Source organism: Ornithorhynchus anatinus, chromosome 2, assembly GCF_004115215.2.
Source record: "Ornithorhynchus anatinus isolate Pmale09 chromosome 2, mOrnAna1.pri.v4, whole genome shotgun sequence".
Classification (NCBI taxonomy): Eukaryota; Metazoa; Chordata; class Mammalia; order Monotremata; family Ornithorhynchidae; genus Ornithorhynchus; species Ornithorhynchus anatinus.
The window spans coordinates 143,692,243-143,712,995 of NC_041729.1; the positions used below are offsets into that span (position 1 = coordinate 143,692,243).

Genomic DNA, 20,753 nt, shown 5'->3' on the forward strand with positions numbered 1-20,753 from the left:
GCTTAGTAATAATAATGATAATAATTGTGTAAGGACTTCATTCAGCTAGTAGCTGTTTGGAGAGGAAAGAGTGGATTTTAGCAATGGCGGGATGGTAGAACCGAGGGGATTGGATGGCAGGTTGAACACGTGGGTTGAATAAGAGACGAGTCGAAGACGCCGCCAAGGCTATGGGCTTGTGAGATAGGGAGGATAGTGGTGGTGTCCACAGTGACGGGGAGGATGGGGTTGGGGCGGGAAGATAAGGAGATCTCTTTTGGACACGTTCAGTTTGATACCTGGCTGTCACTCTGCCACCTCAATCATCTTAACACAAGAAAGGAAACAGAAAGCAAGAGGGGCCGAGAGAAAGAGCAAATAAGAACGTGAGCTCTTGTAGAGTTTCTCAAAAGGAAGAGGAAGGTGGGCGGAAATAAAATAGAAAGCCGTTGATCCAAACAAATGAGAAGCGAGACTATCCAACTAAGTGAAAACTCAGGTAACTCTGAGCAAAATTTTAAATTAGTTTTGACTATTTCCAGACAAATCACTGGTGCCGTTCGGTCTGATCCTAAGCTGTCACATTTAGGCGAACCAAACTAACCTGACTTCTTTGGGTAACGCACATTCAAATGCATAGGGATCTTTGGAAACCAACAAACCATTTTCCCCCTGTAAAGTGAACCCGGTTTTATACGATTTTTTCAAAACCGTAAAGCAACGCTTCCTTTCTAAAACTGAAATAAAATCAAGCGACTTCCCATTCCTTCTGCTTTCTCACCTTGGTGGCAGTACAGTTGAAGCACTTTTAAAAGCACTTTTGAATATCACATCTTGGAGCGAATGTTCCTCCTGTAGCCTATTTTGAATCATCTGCAACATTCTACGGGAAAAGCCGAGGAGAAACGCTTCAGAAAGAGTACGCGCAAGGGAGAATATATTTCTTTTGTTTTTTAGGCCGAAAGCAACGAAGCTTTGCGCGTGAGGAGCTGAATCTATTTCTAGCAGTAACTTCTGAAGGGAAAAAAGAAACGAACGCTTCATAAATAATAGCAAAAGCGTCAACCACATGGAAAAATTAGGATCCCGGAAAGAAGAAAGTATGAACAAGATATCTGGTGTGACGATAACGGTATTTGTTAAGCGCTTGCTATGTGCCAAGCACTGTTCTAAGCACTGGGGTAGATACAAGTTAATCAGGTTGTCCCCTGTGGGGCTCCCAGCCTTCATCCCCATTTTACAGAGGAGGTCACTGAGGCACGGAGAAGTGAAGTGACTGGCCCAAGGTCACCCAGCTGACGAGCGGCGGAGCCGGGATTAGAACCCACTTCCTCTGACTCCCAAGCCCGGGCTCTTTCCACTAAGCCACGCTGTTGCACATCCCATTCGCCACAAAGTATAGCAAACGGGGGGCGGTGAAAGCTTTCGCTCTCTTGAGGAAAAAAATAAAGCTGAACAAGGAGATCAGGCTGCAAAAGTAGAGCTCGTTAGGAATCCCCGGGCCACTCACAGATGGCCCTCCAACTGTCACCTCCACACCTCTTTCCGCTCCACATTTTGGCTAAGAATGATGATAAGGACGGTGTTTGTTAAGCGTGTACTATGTCCCGGGGCCCGGTACTAAGCCCTGGGGTGGACACGAGAAAATCAGCTTGGACACGGTCGCCGCGGCAGGTCTTCCGGAACCTTGTGAGGACCAGGAAAACGTTCGTCCGACACCGTGAGAAGACACTGGTCGGAGAAAAAGCGCTTAGGACGGTGCTCTGACCACAGTATGCGCTCGATAAATATGACCCAAGAAGATCTCCAACCGCTGCCTATAGAAAGCAGCATGATGCAGCGGATAGAGCACGGCGCTGGGAGTCAGAAGGTCGTGGGTTCTAATCCGGCTCTGCCGCTTTTCCTCTGTGTGACCCTGGGCCAGTCACGTCGCTTCTCTGGGCCCCGGTTCTCTCGCGTGTAAAACGGGGATTGAGCCCGTGAGCCCCTTGGAGGACTGGGACTGTGTATCCTCCCCGTGTTTGCTCTTCTCTGTGGCCAACGGCAGATGCAACCGCGTGGCTGAGTGGAGAGAGCCCGGCCTCGGGTGTCAGAGGACGTGGGTTCTGATCCCGCCTCTGCCACTTGTCAGCTGGGTGACTCTGGGCAAGTCACTTCTCAGTGCCTGTGACCTCATCTGTAAAATGGGGATGAAGACTGACTGTGAGCTCCATGTGGGACAACCTGATTACCTTGTATCTACCCCCAGTGCTTAGAATAGTGCTCATACAGTGCCTGGCACGTGGTTAGCGCTTAATACCGCAGTGAGCGTTACCAAAATCTAGGAACCTTTAAGAGGAAGCAGCTGTTGAACCCGGATGAATTCCTAAAATTGAAGACGCTGAAAACAGCGCCGGTTAGTTAACTGTCCGCCTCCGAGGAATACGACCACTGGTACTGACCGGCCCGCTGCTTGGACGGAATTTCGGGATCGCCGGGCGCCGTGAAATCAGAGTGCACCCTTTCCCCAAAGCGGGCCGTGGTGACGAGGACCTTGGAGACCAAGAAGCCCAAAAATAGATATGTCGTTTTCAAGGCATTACCAATCAATCGATGGTACTGAGTGCTTACTGTGTGCAGAGCACTGTTCTGAGCGCTTGGGAGAGGACAACACAACAGTGTTACAGAAACATTCCCTGCCCATGTTGGAGAAGTGGCATGGCGTAGCGGGTAATGATGATGATGATATTTGTTAAGCGTTTACTAGGTGCCAAGCACTGTTCTAAGCGTTGGGGTAGATACAAGGTTATCAGGTTGCCCCATGTGGGGCTCACGGTCTTCATCCCCATTTTACAGATGAGGTCACTGAGGCACCGAGAAGTTAGGTGACTTGCCCAAAGTCACACAGCTGACAAGCGGCGGAGTCATGATTAGAACTCACCATCTCTGACTCCCAACCCCGGGTCCTTTCCACTAAGCCATGTGCATAGGCCTGGGAGCCAGGTCGGGGGTTCTAATCCCGGCTCTGTCACTTTGCTGTGTGACCTTGGGCAAGTCAATTCACCTCACTGGGGCTCAGGGACCTCACCTATAAAATGAGGATTCTTTCATTCATTCAATCGTATTTATTGAGCGCTTACTATGTGCAGAGCACTGTACTAAGCGCTTGGAATGGACGATTCGGCAACAGATAGAGACAATCCCTGCCCTCTGACGGGCTTACAGTCTAATCGGGGGATTAGACCGCAAGCCCCACGTGGGACAGGGACTGTATCCAATCCAATTTACCTGTATCCATCCCAGTGCTTAGTACAGTGCCTGGCACATAGTAAGTACTTAAATGCCACAATTACGATTATTACTATAATAATACCCACAGAGCCAGGATTAGAAGATCCCGGTCTTCCTCCTCCGGACCCATATCACGACAGGTTTTCCCCTACCCGTGGCAACCTCCAGAACATTTTCCACTTTTCGGAGAACTGCGATTCATTTCTGCTCCAGCTTACCATTGTTTTAAAAGAGGGTACCCCTTATGGTGTTCAAAAAATGCCCCTTCGGAAGGAGACACGTTCCTCACAGGAGGAGCTTTCCACACCCCCATCCCTCAGATCGGTGACTCTGAAGAGGTCACTACGTAGGAAGAGTCACGACACACAGTCGGAACTTCAACGCAATATTTTTAGCCACTGGCGACGGTGAGATCCTGCTCGCTGTGACCACGGTGGCCGAGTAGCCGACAGGGTCACTGATAATCCCTCCCCTGGCATTTTCACCTCAAGACCCTCGTGCTGCGTTCTTGAATCTGCCACCCTGAGAAGCGTGGCTCAGTGGAAAGAGCACGGGCTTTGGAGTCAGGGCTCGTGAGTTCGAATCCCAGCTCTGCCACTTGTCGGCTGTGTGACTGTGGGCGAGTCACTTCACTTCTCTGTGCCTCAGTTCCCTCATCTGTAAAATGGGGATTAAGACCGTGAGCCCCACGTGGGACAACCTGATTCCCCTGTGTCTACCCCAGCGCTTAGAACAATGCTCGGCACATAGTAAGCGCTTAACAAATACCAACATCATTATTATTATTATTACCCTGTGCTCTATCCGCTTCCCCGCCCCACAGCACTTGTGTCTATTTGTACATATTTATCATTCTATTTATTGTATTAATGATGTGTATCTATAATTCTCTTTATTTTGATGGTATTAATAATGTTGGTATTTGTTAAGCGCTTACTATGTGCAGAGCACCGTTCTAAGCGCTGGGATAGACACAGGGGAAGCAGGTTGTCCCAGGTGGGGCTCACAGTCTTCACCCCCATTTTACAGATGAGGTCACTGAGGCGCAGAGAAGTGAAGTGACTTGCCCACAGTCACACAGCTGACAAGCGGCAGAGCCGGGATTGATGCCTGTCTACTTTTGTTTTGTCGTCTGTCTCCCCCTTCTAGACCGCGAGCCCGTCGTTGGGCAGGGATTGTCTCTATCTGTTGCCGAATTGTACTTTCCCAGCGCTTAGTACAGCGCTCTGCACACAGTAAGCGCTCAATAAATACAACTGAATGAATGAAGTTACCCCAAGATGCTTCAGGGTTTGGAAGCTCATGGTGGGCGGGGAATGTGTCTGCTATTCTGTTGTGCTGTGCTCCCAACCGCTTAGTAGAGTGTCCGCACACAGGAAGTGCTGATTGTGGTCTAAGGTTGCTGGATCACAATGCCCGTTTTTTTAATTCTTTTCGTTAAGCGCTTACTAAGTGCCGGGCACCGAAGGGGTGGATTAGAGAAGCAGCGTGGCTCAGTGGAAAGAGCGTGGGCTTGGGAGTCAGAGGTCATGGGTTCAAATCCAGGCTCCGCCACTTGTCAGCTGTGTGACTTTGGGCGATCACTTCACTGTGCCTCAGTGACCTCATCTGTAAAATGGGGATGAAGACTGTGAGCCCCACGTGGGACAACCTGATTGTCTTGTATCCCTCTCCTAGCTCTTAGAGCAGTGCTTGGCACATAGTAAGCGCTTAACAAATACTATTATTATGATACAAGCTCATCGGTCCATTCCGTGGAGGGGGCTCACGACGGGAACGCCTACGAGGTGGGTGACCGGGGGGCCGCTTTTGGATACGTTGGTTGAACCGATGGTGGGGAGGGAATGGACGCTGTCGGGGCCCCGGTCAGTCACTGAGGCAGAGTCGGGTAGCCGGAGTTTGACCGTTTCTGACTCAATCCAGACCCCTGAGTATGAAGATGGTTCTGAGGTAATTGGGTAGAGGAGGGGAGCATGGGCCTGGAGGCCAGAAGGTCCTGGGTTCTGGTCCCAGCTCCGCCACTCATCTGCTGTGTGACCTTGGGCAAGTCACTTCACTTCTCTGGGCCTCAGTTACCTCATCAGGAAAATGAGAATTAAGACAGTGAGCCAGGGACTGCGTCCAAGCTGATCACCTCGTACCTACCCCAGCGCTTAGAACAGTGCTTGGCACATAGTAAGCGCTTAGCAAATACCATCATTATTATTATTAGGGGAAAGCCTCGTTAGTAGAAAGCGAGTTGACCCTTAGGTAGACGGGCTTTATTCGGCGCAGCACCCTATCTGGGCGGTCAATTTCTTTGGGAAAATAATAATAATAGCAATAATAATTATGGTATTTGCTAAGCGCTCACTCTGTGCCGGGCACTATACTAAGCGCTGGGGTGAATAACAGCAAACCCGGTTGGATATGGTCCCTTGTCCCACATGGGGCTCACAGTCTCAATCCCCATTTTATAGATGAGATAACCGAGGCCCAGAGAAATAAAGTGACTTTCCCAAGGTCACACAGCAGATAAGTGGTGGAGCCGGGACCAGAATCCGTGACCTGCTGACTCCCAGGCCCGGGCTCTATCCACCGGACCACGGTGCCGCTCGGAGCAGAAACCTGACAGGGCATCTACCGTTCGACCTCAGTTTTCAAGGGAGTCACATACTTTAGCTTCTTATTACCTCTGCCACTCCCTTTGCTGCGGTGAGAGGTCAAATATCACCTGCAATAAAGCAAAACGTAAGTCACCGGGGATGCCAAAATGCATCGCAATAAACAATAATTCTTCGATAGATATAAAGATGATATCGATCAGAGAAAAAGTCCACCATTTTCCCGCAGGAAGAGCGTACCAAAATCGAGGAACCTTTTAAGAGCCGGGAGCTGTCGTAGGTGGATGAGTTCCTAAAATTTCAGACGTTGGAAAGAATTCTAGGCATTTAACTGCCCACCTCCAGGAAGAAACACCGAGGGGATTCGCAGATCACTGCCTTGCAAGTTCCTGCTAGACTGTAAGCTCGTTGTGGGCAGGGAATGTGTCTGCTGCTTGCTATATACTCTCCCAAGTGCTCAGTACAGTGCTCTGAACACTGTAAGCACCCAATAAATACGACTGACTGACTGCTAAACCAGCAGTACCAAAAAAAAAAATCCCTAGAAGTGAACTTTTTCCCTACCGTGAAAATTTCCAGAAGTTAGATATTATTCACGGGGATACGCTTGAGGATTTATAAGCCAGGCATTTTCCAACCCAACCTAAATGTCCCATTACCTCAGTTACTTCATCTGTAAAATGGGAATTAAGACTGTGAGCTCCATGTAGGGCAACCTGACTACCTTGCATCTACCCCAGCCCTTAGAAGAGTGACTGGAACAAAGTAGGCATTTAACAAATACCATTTAAAAAAAACCCCTAACCGCCCACTATACTGGTTGCCTTGGAAGAACCATTTAATAATAACAATAATAATGACGGCATTTGTTAGGTGCTTACTATGTACCAAGCGCTGTTCCATTCACCTGACTTGAACACAAAGCTCCTGGTGGACCTTAATCATGTTTCATGTTACTTCTAACAAGCACTCATGTTTCACGCTAACCTTTTCAACATTCTGAATGATTTGGTAGTATAAGGGCAGGGATGGTGGTTCGTTTCTAAAAATGTGTGGTTCTCCAATCGTGCTCGGCACTCTTTAAAGCTGCTCAGCCTTAGGGAAAAAAAATAAAGGGAAATAATTATTTCCTAAATGCCAAGAGAGTGACTTCAAATACATCTGAAAGCAGGCACCACTAAGCCACAGGTGCTCGTTGAAAGATTTCCTACTGTTTTCAGAGTCCTTGAAGATACCCAAATACAATTTACTTCTTCTTCCCCTGCTAACTCAGAGTTCTAACTCGCTGATGGCCGAGGCACTGAAGTCTGGGTTTCAATCTAAAAATAATAGCAATAGCGATGCACTGTTCTAAGCGCTGGGGCAGATACAAGGTCATCAGGTTGCCTCACATGGGGCTCACAGTCTGAATCCCCATTTTCCAGATGAGGGAACTGAGGCACAGAAAAGTGAAGTGACTTGCCCAAAGTCACACAGCTGACAAGTGACGGGGCCGGGATTAGAACCCATGACCTCTGACTCCCAAGTCGGGGCTCTTGGGGAAACTGCTCGACTGCTTCCCTAAGAGAATGCCGTTTCTTCATCCCGGGTGTTCTGTACTCCCCACTGACTGCACGGGTTTTCATTTGGAGGTTTTTCAAATTTAAAGATTACTGTCCTTACCGGGTAAACCTAAATACAAAAACCTGCAACGTCCAGTTTGTGGAAATAAGAAAAAAAGGAAAAAAAAATCCAGCTGAGCCAGTCTTTTGTTTAAAATAAAAACAGAAACTTACTGGTTCATAAACCAAGCCATCTGCAGACGCAACCATAGTTTCTGCTAAATCTAACACGTCGGCTCCAATATCTAAAAAGAGGAAAGAGAAAGAAAAAATGTAAGAACGTCTGCAGCCGGAGGACTCGGAAGCAAAGTTTATCTGGGGAAAATATCAGAAATCGTGAAAAATGGAAAGAGCTTGTGGATCTACAGAAGGGTTCATCAATCGGGTTAGAGTTGTTTTCTATGCTATCTTATCACAGGACATCTGCTTTGAAAAATCAGTCAGAGATCTTCAACACGGTAATTCCCCCCATCACCGGTAACACCGGCAATATTTTCCTCTCTGTTGTATGGTCAAGAGACGACCCTGAGCGTCGTATCGGACATTTTGCTAAACACCAACATTTTGCAAAGAGGAGAGGAAGATGCAAACTACTCAATAATAAAGCGCTGGGCAAAAAAAGCTCTGCTTTTTCATATAATCACTTACAGAATAGATCATTTTTGAAAAGGTAATCTGTCATCTCCTTCAAAATTTCCTCCAGGTTATTAGAGCTTTCCTGCTGTCCCGTCAGTGCAGTGGCAGGTTAAAAAAAGTCTCATTCGATATCACCGAGAAGATTCTCTCAATTACTGTCTAAGTGTCCCTCAGTCAAGAAATAACCGGGGACGGATCTGAATTCGGTGACTCATCACTGGTGCCAGTTATGATAAGAGTCCTCCGTGTCCATGTAAATAAGATCAGAGGGCTTGAAGGATCCTTTTGTGCTTGAAGATGGGACGGTTAAGCGCAAAGAGCAGGAATTGAGAGGAACAGAGAAGGAATCGTCTTGCTCTTAAAATCTACTTAGGCATTCTGTCATTCCTTAGACCCTTTTAATTTCAGTTGGCCTCATTCTTCGAAGACTTGAATGAGAAATAGAAAAAAAAAAAAAAAATCTCCGGACCCAAAAAGAGGGCAATAGGTTAAAGAGCCATTTGTATCTGGAAAAGAGAATGCGACAGTTGTCTCCGGCCACGTTTAGGCAATATTTAAGCACCTATCTCGGGAAGGAAACATGCAACTGAAAATTTAACTGACATGTCTGAACTTGACAAAGGCACTAAACTCATCAAGGAGAAGGGATACTTACATTGACACTTCATGGCAACAGTGATATCTATATTGATTCTTAATTTACTGAAACACAAGAAAGTCAAAATTAATACATTGTTGCACGTCGACATAAAGGGGCAAGGATTTAAAAGAAAGTGAGGCTTGATTCGGCGATATATGACCCAAGGGGGCATGCAAACAAATTAAGGTATGGCTAATTGGGAGTTACGTTCATCTGCTTTGACAGCACAATCTCAAATCTAACCAGGCAGTTTTTATATTTTCAGCTAAGTAACTAGATTGAGCACCAGGAATTTCCCCTTAGGAACTGGGAGGAAACATACTTCTTCGTTCCCCAGAGCAGCAAAACGGGAAACTTCTACGATCAAGAACTAGCTGTTTGCTTGCCCTGACGCGATCTATGAATCCCTCGCCAAGAATAATTGCCCTCTGCATGTTCTTGGCCAAAAGTCTGGCCTGCTTCCCAGCTCCAGATAGCGGGGTCAGGCCATTATGCCACACGAAGAGAAAGTCCCAGCCTCACTTTCTTGGTCAGGGAAAGTGGGATGGAGAAAGGAATGAGAAGAAGAGTGGAGAGGAGGCAAGGCGGCACGAGCTCGGGAGAGCAATCTCCTTCCCCAGAATTGATCCAGGCTCAGGAAAGAGCAAAAAAAAAATCTCTCTCTAAATCACGGTAAAACTCCGAAACGGGTAAGATTTAATTTGCCTATTTTATTTCTGAGGTTCACTAAATGGCATATTTTGGTCTGACGTGGGTCACGTCGCGCCATCTGGGAAAGTCCACGAATAAATTAATGATGAAGATAGCACTTAAGTGAATATTATGCATAAAATCCTGCACTAAGTGCTGCCGTCGATACAAGATAATCATACGGGACCCAGTCCCCGTCCCACGAGGGGCTCACAATCTAAACAGGAGGGAGAACAGAAGTGAAGCCATTTGCTCGTGGTCACACAGCAGGCAGGCAGCAAAGCCAGGACTAGAAGTAAAACCCGGGTCGGCCGATTTCCAGGTCTGCGCACTTTCCGTTTTTTCCTTTTTCCTCGTTTGCTGCCCCATTTTTTCCTCATGGAACAAAAATAATAATAATAATGTAGGTATTTGTTAAGCGCTTACTGTGTGCCGAGCACTGTTTTAAGCTCTGGGGTAGATACAGGGTGATCAGGTTGTCCCACGTGAGGCTCACAACACTCTTAATCCCCATTTGACCGATGAGGGACCTGAGGCCCAGAGAAGTGGAGTGACTTGCCCACAGTCACACAGCTGACAAGTGGCAGAGCTGGGATTAAGATATCTAAGTTATGCCACCACGGGAGACATTAGCGTCCACGTTAAGTAGAAGAACGAGAGCTTGTGAGACGGCAAGCTCCTGGAGGAACGGGATCACGGTGGCTTAATTTACTGCAGTCTAACAAGGGTTGAGAACCAACTATTCCCTCCTACTTCAGATTGTGAGCCCCATGCGGGGACAGGGACTGCGTCCGACCTACCTGACTTGTGCCTACCCCCAGGGCTTAGATGTAAACTCGTTGTGGTCCGGGAATGTGTCCGCTTATTGTTGTACTGTTCTTTCCCAAACGTTTAGTACGGTGCTCTGCACACAGTAAGCGCTCAACAGATGTGAATGAATGTGGTGAACCAACTCCTGGGCTGGTGCGGACAAGGGGAAGGAGATGCCTGGTGGACTCGTGGTAATTCTGCTTTCCGGTACGTCAATCGTATTTATCGAGCGCTTACTGTGCGCAAAGGACTGTATTAAGCGCTAGGAGAGTACAATACAACAGCAGGCACCTTCCCAGCCCACAACAAGCTCACAGTCTAGAGGAGGAGACAGACATTAATATATACCTATAAATAAATGATAGAACTATACATATGTGCTGTGGGGCTGGGAGGGAGGATGAATGAAGGGAGCAAGTCGGGGCGACGCAGAAGGGAGTGGGAGAAGAGGAGAGGAGGGCTCGGTCAGGGATGGCCAACGGTAACAGACACATGATAATAATGATGTTGGTATTTGTTAAGCGCTTACTACGTGCAGGGCACTGTTCTAAGCGCTGGGGTAGTACAGGGTAATTAGGTCGTCCCACGTGAGGCTCACAGTCTTGGTCCCCATTTTTCAGATGAGGTCACTGAGGCCCAGAGAAGTTAAATGACTTGCCCACGGTCACACGGCTGCCAAGTGGCCGAGCCGGGATGCGAACCCATGACCTCTGACTCCCAAGCCCGGGCTCTTGCCACTGGTGCTTACTATGTGCCAAGCACTGTTAAATGCTGGGGTAATAATAATAGTATTTGTTAAATGCTTACTATGTGCCAAGCGCTGTTAAAATGCCGGAGTAGATAAGGGATAATCGGGTCTCACATGGGGCTCATGGATTAAGTAGGAGAGAGGACAAGACTGACTCCCCATTTTGTAGAAATGCATGGAGTCAGTGAAGTGACTTGCCTGAGATCACCCAGGAGGTAAATGGCGGAGCTGGGATTAGAACCCAGGTCCCCCGACTCCCAGGCCCCCGCAGCTTCCCATATAATATATAAATCATCAGTAAAATTTCTCTGATATTCCCATTTTTAAAAGTTAATTCAGTGTCCGAATATGAATTAATGATAACTACGGTACTTGTTAAGCGCTATGTGCCAGGCTCTATACTAAGCGCTGGGGGGGTGGATACGAGCAAATTGGGTTGGACACGGTCCCTGTCCCACAGTCTCAATCCCCATTTCACCGATGAGGTCACCGACGCCCAGAGACGTGAAGTGACTTGCCCAACTTCACGCAGCAGACAAGTGGCGGAGCTGGGATTAGAACCCTACAGTGCTCTGCACAGAGTAAGCGCTCAATAAATACTACTGAATGAATGAACCCGGGTCCTTCCGACGCCCAGGCCCGGGCTCCATCCACTAGGCCACGCTGCGTCCCGTCCAACGCATACAGACGAGCAATTCTGAAATACTGAGCGTTCTCCTCCTCTCTGCTGTCGTGCAGAGTTTCCAGACCGTGCCCCGGGGGGGCCACGGAGGAAAACAACCCCCACCCCCGGATGGGGTTTCGAGTACAAAACCGCGTCTTTATGCATCTCCTCCGAAAAAGATGCTTTGGGGAACTGCAACGGCGCCCCCGCCACAACGTAGGAAGCGTGTGATTTGCCGCTCCGTTCCCAAATGTCGGAAGCCGCTTAGAGACGCTGAGGTTTTTAGCCCGGGCCTGGAACGCCGTGTAGCATTCCTGCTCCACGAGTAAAAGGCTTCCCTCCCCAGGCTTCCAGAGAAGCAGCAATTCTGGAAGGGAGGTTCACCCTTTCAGCTTCTGAAAGGAAAACACCAACTGAGCACCTACTGCGTGCGGAAGCACTGTACTGACCGCTTGAGAGAGCACAGTACATTAGAGTTGGTAGCACGTTCCCCGCCCCCGATAAGCTCAAGCGTGTACGTCACTGGGAAATTTAGCAGCTGCACCCGATTTATGGGATCAATTAATGGGGAAAAATAAGACACCCTAATTGAAAGATTCGATTCTGAAAGGCTCCGCCCAAAATAAAATGCCACTGCTCATTTTTTTTCCCCCCTCCTTTTTCAAAACGGGACATGAAGAGTCAAGAAAATCTTCCCCGGTTATAAAGTCTTTCAAGGTAGGACAGGACCAACTTCTCTCAGGACAGATCAGCAAGGAGACAGTGAGAAGAAAACCGAAAGAGGGCTTAAGGAAAAAAAAAAGAATTTTACCTAGCAAAATCCTTGTCTACTTCATATTCATACTTCATCCAGGTATCTTGATAGACCAAAAACTCCATTACGGTTAAAAAAGCCATAGTGGTAAACGCAATTAGAGAAACTGAAAAAAGCGAAAGGAAAAACAAAATGGTTTAGCGACGCAGTTGTATTCTCAGTTATTCGTCTTAGTACAAAATGCCTAACTGGAGCGATTAAGATTAATGCACTTCTTTTATCATTACGAGTTCTATAAAAGTGTAATAGAAAGAAGAATGCAACCGCCCTCTCTCTTACAGATGCTCCTTCTAGAACGCTCTCAAAGAAGACGGACGATTTTGTGAACCCAGGAGTTGCAGTTTCAGAAAATCTCTCCCTTTTCAGGGACTCTTCCCTTCTTATCATTCAAGAGCCCCATTTCAGCTGGGGGAGTTAGCTGGAACATAGACAGAATCCAGAAGTACCGCACCTTGTTTGAACTTGCAGAGACTGAGGCAATAACCGCATTCAGGTTTTCTGTCTGTTTTCTTTAGGGTATTTGTTAAGCGCTTACTGCGTCAAGCACTGTTGTAAGCGCTGGGGAAGATCCAGTTCCGGTACCACCCGGGGCTCACAGTTTTAGCAGGAGGGAGGATGGCTACTGTGCATCTGCCTCAGAACACAAATTACAACGAAGCAACACCAGAAAAACTCCTGCAACAAATACTTGTGGACGGTTTCTCCTACCCTCTTCCGCTTTGAAGTAGCCAAATTTTGCCACATTTTCCAGATTCAATCGAGAAGCAGTAAGGCTGAATAGAAAGAGCACAGGCCTGGGAAGTGGAGGAACTGGGGTCAAATCCCAGCTCCACCACTTGCCTACTGTGTGACCCCGGGCAAATCGCTTAACTTCTCCGGGGCCTCAATTCCCTCATCTGTTAAATGGGGATTAAGACTGTGAGTCCTGTGCGGGTCAGGGGCTGTGTTCGATTTGATTATCTTCTATCTACCCCAACGATTAGTACAGTGTCTGGAACAGACTAAGTGTTTAACAAATACCGTTAAAAAAATAATGTAGCATTAACTTGTACTTCCAAATTCTCAATGCAAAAGGTGCATGATCACAAAAGTGTGTATTTGCTCTAAGCATTTCTTGTCAGTGGATCAAAGATATCCAAAAAACATATGCAAAATTAAAGGTAGCCCAAAAAAACACCCCTCCATCGCCCCTGAAAACTATTTTTTTAAGCAGGTTTATAAAATATGAATAATCTATGCATACATTTTTCCAAACTGCCTATTGGATACGTGGCATGCAAATGAAGAATAAATGGAACAAAGCTGCTCAATGGACGACATATGTATAGGTCACGTCTGGTACCTGACACTTTCAGTAAATCAATCACTCAATCGATTGAAATTATTGAGCACTCTCTATGTGCAGAGCACTGTACTACATGAATGGAAGAGTACAATATAACAGAGTTGGTAGACGTGTTCCCTGCCCACAGAGAGTTTACAGTCTAGAGGGGGAGACCCATTAATGTAAAGAATTTACAGATATGTACATAAATGTAGCACCATGGCCCTGTGGAAAGAGCACGGGCCTGAGAGTCGGAGGACCTGGTCTCCAATTCCGACTCTGCCATTTGTCTGGTGTGTGACCTTGGACAAGTCACTTAACTTCTCCGTGCCTCAGTTACCTCACCTGCAAAATGCAGATTCGATAGCTGATCTTATTAGATTGTGAGCCCTGTGTAGAACAGGGACCGTGCCTGACCTGATTATCTTGTACCTCCCCCGGTGCTCAGACGAGCGCTTGACATATAGGAAGCATTTAACAATACCACAATTATTATCATCATTATACGTGCTATAGGGCTGCGGGTGGGGTGAATAAAGGGGGCAAATCCAAGAGCGAAGGGTGATGCAGAAGGGAACGGGGGAAGAGGGAATGAGGGTGTAGTCAAGGAAGACTTCCTGGAAAAATGTGATTTCAATAAGGCTTTGAAGGTGGAGATATCTGTTGCATATGTAGGGGGAGAGTAATCCAGGCCAGAGGCGGGATGTGAGGGAGAGGTCGGGGCGAGTTGGACGAGACGGAGTGAGTGGGCTGGCTTCAGAGTGAAGTGTGGGGGCTGGGTCGTAGTAGGAAATCAGAGAGCTGAGGCGAGACGGGGCAAGGCGATTCACTGCTTTAAAGCCAAGAGCACGGAACGGTCGGGGGCCGTACTGAAGCTTCCTGAGGAGTGGGGAAAGATGGCCTGAACCGTTCTGCAGAAAAACGAAAAGCGTAAAGCCCACCTGTACCCCCACTTGCTGACGTCTCTACGTAACTTTCAGGAACCTTCGGAAAGGCATCCAACTCCTTCACCAAACTTAAGGTTTTCTTCCGATTCAGCCGCCTCATCTTCAGCAGACTCGTCCTTTCCTTCCTTCATATATTCCCTCTAGAACAAAAGGAAGTCGTTACGAAACAAGCTTTTCCACTCAACGTTAATCCCCGATGATTATCCCCGTACTTCTTCTCTATTCGCTTCCCTATCCGTCGCTGGCTCGAGTTTTTCTTGCTTCCGTTATTTTAATGGGACACCGGCACGACGCCGGGGGCATATTCCGTAAAACCCTCTGGATAATCATCGACAGACCTCAAAAGAGCCCTCCTTGGGTGCAGAACACGACACTTAGATCCATTCAAGGGCCAAATGTCCGAGTCAAAAGGAGAAAAAGCTCATTCTCTCCATGTGGTCATCTGATCTTTTCACAGTTCCCAAAGTCCTCCTCTAGTGAAGCCAGCACCCAAGAGGGCTAAAGAAGTGTCAGACGGGATGACATTTAGTACGGAGGTGGCGATTAGTTAAGGAATCGCCTACCCGGAGAGGTGACTTTGGAGGAAAAAGGGGAGGGCGGAGTTTGATAAACTTGAATCTGTGCATTTTGATACATCCCTCCGCCCACCCCACGCACTTACAAACATACCTTCCTACTCCGCCATACACCCTAACCGTACTGAATTTAATATCGGCTTCCCTCACTAGACCGTAAACTCCTTGAGGACAGGGAACGTGTCTACCGACGCTACTATACTATAGTCCCCCAAGCGTTTAACGCAACTGCGGTCAACACAACAGATTCTCAGTCGACACGATCGACTCACGGGGGGTCCAACCTGAAAACTGATGTGGATATCGGAGGAGACTATTTCTCAAAATTACCCTCCCCTTTTGTTTTTGCAGCTAGAAGGAAATGCAGAATTCTAGACCGCAAGCTCGTTGCGGGCAGGGAATGCATCTGCCACCTCCGAAGCATCGTACTCTCCCACGCGCTTAGTGGAGTGTTCTGTACGTGGCAGGCGCTCAATAAATCCCACTGAAGAGAACAGGAAATGGACCCTTTGGTGCTAAGGTAGGGGGAGAGGCATTTACGATGGGTTGGAGATGGGCACGGTGAGAATGACAGCGAGAAGGTTCGCGGCTATTTAATAGGCAGGGCTAGTGGGCAGCCTTAAATTCAAGTCCGGGGTTTTGAGGCGCGATGGAGCCAAATAGATAGCCATCAGAGGATCTGATGAAGGGGAGAGATGGGTTCTACACGACATTTTAGGATCGCAAACAAGCTGAAGTAGTGGGAGGCAGGAGACTGGAGCAATTATAAACATCAATCGTATATCTGAACTTTATAGGATAACTTTAGGTTGACACTGAACCTATACCCATGTATTTTTATGATATTCGTTAAGAGCTTACTATGTGCCAGCTATTCTTTTAAGTGCTAAGGAAGATACAAAGCAATGAAGTTGGACACAGTCCACGACCCACATCGGGCTCACAGCCTTTATCCCCCTTTTACAGATGAGGGAACGGAGGCCCAGAGAAGGGAGGTGACTGGCCCAAGATCACACGGCAGAAAAGTGGCAGAGACGGATTAGAACCCATGACCTCCCGACTCTCAGGCCCGCGCTCTAACCACTAGGCTTCTCTCTGTATGACCCTTGCAAATGAACTCAAACTGAAAGGAATGTTTTAATGTCAAGAACACACAGTTCGCTGTTCAAGAGTCCAATTTTTCCATAAAAACGCTTTCCTACTTCTTTATTATACAGAGCAAACAATGAGACTGATTCAGAAGTCAAAGAGCAGCCACTGCCTAGTTTCTATCCTTCACTCTGTATTATTATTATGATATTTCTTAAGTGCTTACTACGTGCCAGGCACTGTACTAAGCGCTGGGGCGGATACAAGCAAATTAGGTTGGACACAGTCCCCGGCCCACATGGGGATCACAGTCTTAATACCAAATTTACGTGCGGCCGACGGCAAATACTCAAGTGGAGCCGTTACTTTTAAAACACGCTAGATCTGTCGGTCTGGGTTTAGCTTCTTCTTTTGATTGGTAGGATATCCTAAAACAGAGGACAACCAGATACTACCTTGCCAGTAGAATATTTTATGGCACGGAGTATTTCGGTTTAATGGAAATGGAGAGCAGAGGCACTGATTCCTCGAGATCTTTTTTTTATCCGACGGGGAACAAGTGATAATAATGATAACGCTGGTATCTGTTAAGCGCTTACTATGTGCCGAGCACTGTTCTAAGTGCTGGGGTAATCAGGTTGTCCCACGTGAGGCTCACAGTCTCAATTCCCATTTTACAGATGAGGTCACTGAGGCACACAGAGGTGAAGTGACTTCCCAAAGTCACCCAGCTGACAGGTGGCAGAGCCGGGACTAGAACCCATGACCCCTGACTCCTAAGCCCGGGCTCTTTCCACCGAGCCACACTGCTTGATTGTGAGGGGGTTGAGAGATTAGCCTAAAAAATCCTGATTATCAGAGGAGCGAACAAGCGGAAGAAGGATGCTCGTGATGGATGCCTCAGTTCCACGGCCAGTTACCGTCAACGGTTCCAGCGTGGGTGATTCTGTTTCAACTCGGACGCGAGAAAGGTCTGGTGGGGCGGGCTAGTGTCTGGACAGAATTCCGCTGCAGAGAGCAGGGGCCCGGGACTCCGAGGACCCGGGTCCTAAACCCCGCTCCGCCGCTTCACTGCTGCGCGGCCCCGTGCAATCAATCAATCAGTCGTATTTTCTGAGCGCTGACCGTGTGCAGAGCACTGCACTAAGCGCTTGGGAGAGTCCGATACAGAGCTGGTAGGCACGGTTCCTGCCTGCACCGACCTTCCGGTCGAGTCACTCGACTTGGCTGTGCCTCAGTTCCCTCATCTGCAAAAATGCGGATTCAATCCTTCATCCGTACTTATTGAGCGCTTAGTGTGTGCAAAGCACTCTACAGAGCACTCGGGACGGTACGGTTCCCGTTCTACTTAGACTAGGAGCCCCACATCTGACCTGAACATCCTGTGTCTACCCCTCTGCCGAGTATAGTGCTTGGCACAAAGTAAGCACTTAAATACCACTAGTATTAGTATTATCATTATTATTACGTGCCCTCTACTTGGCAGAGGGCTTGACCTTGCTCTTGAGATCTTTCCTAGCACAATTCAGTACTGAATTAACACCCACTCCGGCCCCGCGGCCCTCATGTACATATCCTCGTGCTCTGCTGCCCGCCTTTAATTTTCCTGTTTCTCTCCCCCTCTAATCCGTCCGCTTCTTTAGGGCACGGAGCACGTCTACCAACTCTACCGTACCGGACTCCCCCCCGCACCAAACGCTTCGTTCGGTGCTCTGCACACAACTAGCACTTGAAAAATACCATTTATTGATTCACGCTGCAGTAAATTACAAAAGAGGAAGACCCGATACTTTCGAAGAGTTTGCAAGAGACAAAACACCACACGATTTAATAAAACGTACACGGGCCAGGGCATACGAAACTCAGAGCGCGACAGAAATATATCTGGCAGTTACGGCATCTGGAGTTATTATTTATTTACAGAGGGCAATCTTTATATGACTCAATCTATTTACGGTCTCTTGAGACCTGCCATCCCATACCACTAAAAAGACTATTCGGTGCGATGGGATTTCTTTCCGGCATTTATTTTTTAAACTGTTTATAATCAGTGGGAGAGGGCTCACATAACCTTGGTCTCAAATAATTTCAGGCAAATCATTTTTACGGTTCCCGCCGGTTCCGACGCGAAAGGTGCTTATTTCCAAGGTGTTGAACTCATCTCCTGCAGTACATGTGTTCACGAAAAACACACTCTGCATATGTCGCTAGACATTAGGATGTCTTATTTTACTTCTTTTTTCTGGCAATATCCCATGCACCTCAAGAAGCAAACGTCAGGGGATTTGTGGGAGCACTTGCCTAGAACTTCAAGGCAGCCTAAAGAGTAATCGCTACTGGGGCTCTTCCAGGAGATCCCAGTGCCTTAAAATCCTCAAATGCTTCCTAAAAAGACGATCCTTCCATTTCGTTACCTCACAGACGGACACGGAGGGAAGTGCTCCGTCTCAGGTTACCCAGGGGCTGAATGAGGGTCGATTAAATAATGAAAAAGGACTAGTCTGAGCCCCGCAGGGCACGTCCGTTTGTTGTCATAGCGCAGTCTCCCAAGCGGTCAGTACGGTGCTCCGCACACGGAAGTGATCAATTAATGCCACCGACTGCTTGCCGGACATGCCTCCCTTTCACTCAATATTCACTCGTTCAATAGTATTTATTGAGCGCTTACTATTCATTCAGTAGTATTTATTGAGCCCTTACTATGAGCGGAGCACTTAAAGCAGCAGCGTGGCTCAGTGGAAAGAGTACGGGGCTGGGAGCCAGAGGTCAGGGGTTCGAATCCCGGCTCTGCCACTTGTCAGCTGGGTGACTGTGGGCCAGCCACTTCACTTCTCTGGGCCTCAGTTCCCTCATCTGCAAAATGGGGATTAAGACTGCGAGCCCCACCTGGGACAACCTGATTACCCTGTATCTACCCCAGCGCTTTGAACAGTGCTCTGCACATAGTAAGCGCTTAACAAATATCAACATTATTATTATTATTCATTCATTTAATATTCATTCATTCAATACTATTTATTAAGCACTATGTGCAGAGCACTGTTCTAAGCATTGGAATGTACAATTTGGCAACAGATAGAGACAATCCCTGCCCAATGACGGCCTCTAATCGGGGGAGACACACGGACAAAAACAAGCCAACATAATCACTATAAATAGAAGAGGACGGACACCTCATTAACAATGTACGCCTCATTAACTTTCAGCAGTCCAGCTCCCTCAGAAAATGGAAGCTTTGGGACTTCTTTTCTTCCCGTCGTTCGAACCCCGAGGTCTCCAGTGCTGATCTCGAGCAGTCCGTGTCCCAGCCCCCTCCTCCTCCTCACCTCCTGTTCTTCCTCCCCCGGCCCCTCTTCCACATCCTAGCCTGGAAATCCCTCCCCTCGCACTTCCAACAAGCCCCCTCCCCACCCTCAAGCCTTATTATAAAGAAATCACGGCTCCTCCGCGAGGCCTTCCCTAAGCCCGCGCGTCCTCTTCGCCCACTCCCTTCTACGTCATCCTTACACTTGAATTTGCACCCGTAGCCCCAAAACGCTCGCCTACATAGCCATAATTGATTTATTTTAATGTCTGTCACCCCCCTGTAGACCGTAAGCGCCTCGTGGACAGAGAACACGTCCACCAGCTCTGTTCTACCGTAATAATGATGATGGTGTTTGTTTGGCACTTACTATGTGCCAAGCACTGTTCTACGCGGCGGGGGAGAGAAAAGGTAATCAGGTTGTCCCACGTGGGGCTCACGGTCTCAATCCCCATTTTCCAGCTGAGGTCACTGAGGCACGGAGAAGTTAAGTGACTAGCCCAAGGTCACGCAGCAGACAAGTGGCGGGGCCGAGATCAGCACCCACGACCTCTGACTCCCAAGCCCGTGCTCTTTCCGCTACGCTACGTTGCTCCTTCTAAGCAAGCTACGCTGCTTCTTTTTCCTTCTCCTCTCTTCTCCCAAGCGTTTAGTACAGTGCTCGGCAACCAGTAAGCACTCAACAGATGATGATGGTATTTGTTAAGCGCTTACTATGTGCAAAGACTGTTCTAAGCATTGGGGGGCATACAAGGCAATCGGGTTGTCCCACCTAGGGCTCACAGCTTTATCCCCATTTTAATAATAATAACAACGTCGGTATTCGTTAAGCGCTTACTATGTGCCGAGCACCGTTCTAAGCGCTGGGGTAGACACAGGGGAATCAGGTCGCCCCACGTGGGGCTCACGGTCTTAATCCCCATTTTACAGATGAGGGAACTGAGGCACCGAGAAGTGAAGTGACTTGCCCAAGGTCACCCGGCTGACAAGTGGCCGAGCGGAATTCGAACCCATGACCTCTGACTCCAAGGCCCGTGCTCTTTCCACTGAGCCACGCAT

At 48.0% G+C, this 20,753-nt stretch overlaps 1 protein-coding gene across 2 annotated transcripts in view; it reads right to left on the reverse strand.

Moving 5' to 3' along the window:
* Positions 1-20,753, reverse strand: part of ERGIC2 (ERGIC and golgi 2) — a 54,943-nt gene that overhangs the window by 20,813 nt on the left and 13,377 nt on the right. For both annotated transcript variants that reach the window (XM_029057951.1, XM_029057949.1), the window contains exons 3-8: positions 14,721-14,866; positions 12,453-12,561; positions 8,745-8,791; positions 7,628-7,698; positions 5,922-5,962; positions 761-862 (exon numbers count right to left, since the gene is read on the reverse strand). In XM_029057951.1, coding sequence (XP_028913784.1) covers positions 761-862; positions 5,922-5,962; positions 7,628-7,698; positions 8,745-8,791; positions 12,453-12,561; positions 14,721-14,826 — 476 coding nt within the window. In that variant the 5' untranslated portion in view covers positions 14,827-14,866. The remainder of the gene's footprint in view (positions 1-760; positions 863-5,921; positions 5,963-7,627; positions 7,699-8,744; positions 8,792-12,452; positions 12,562-14,720; positions 14,867-20,753) is intronic.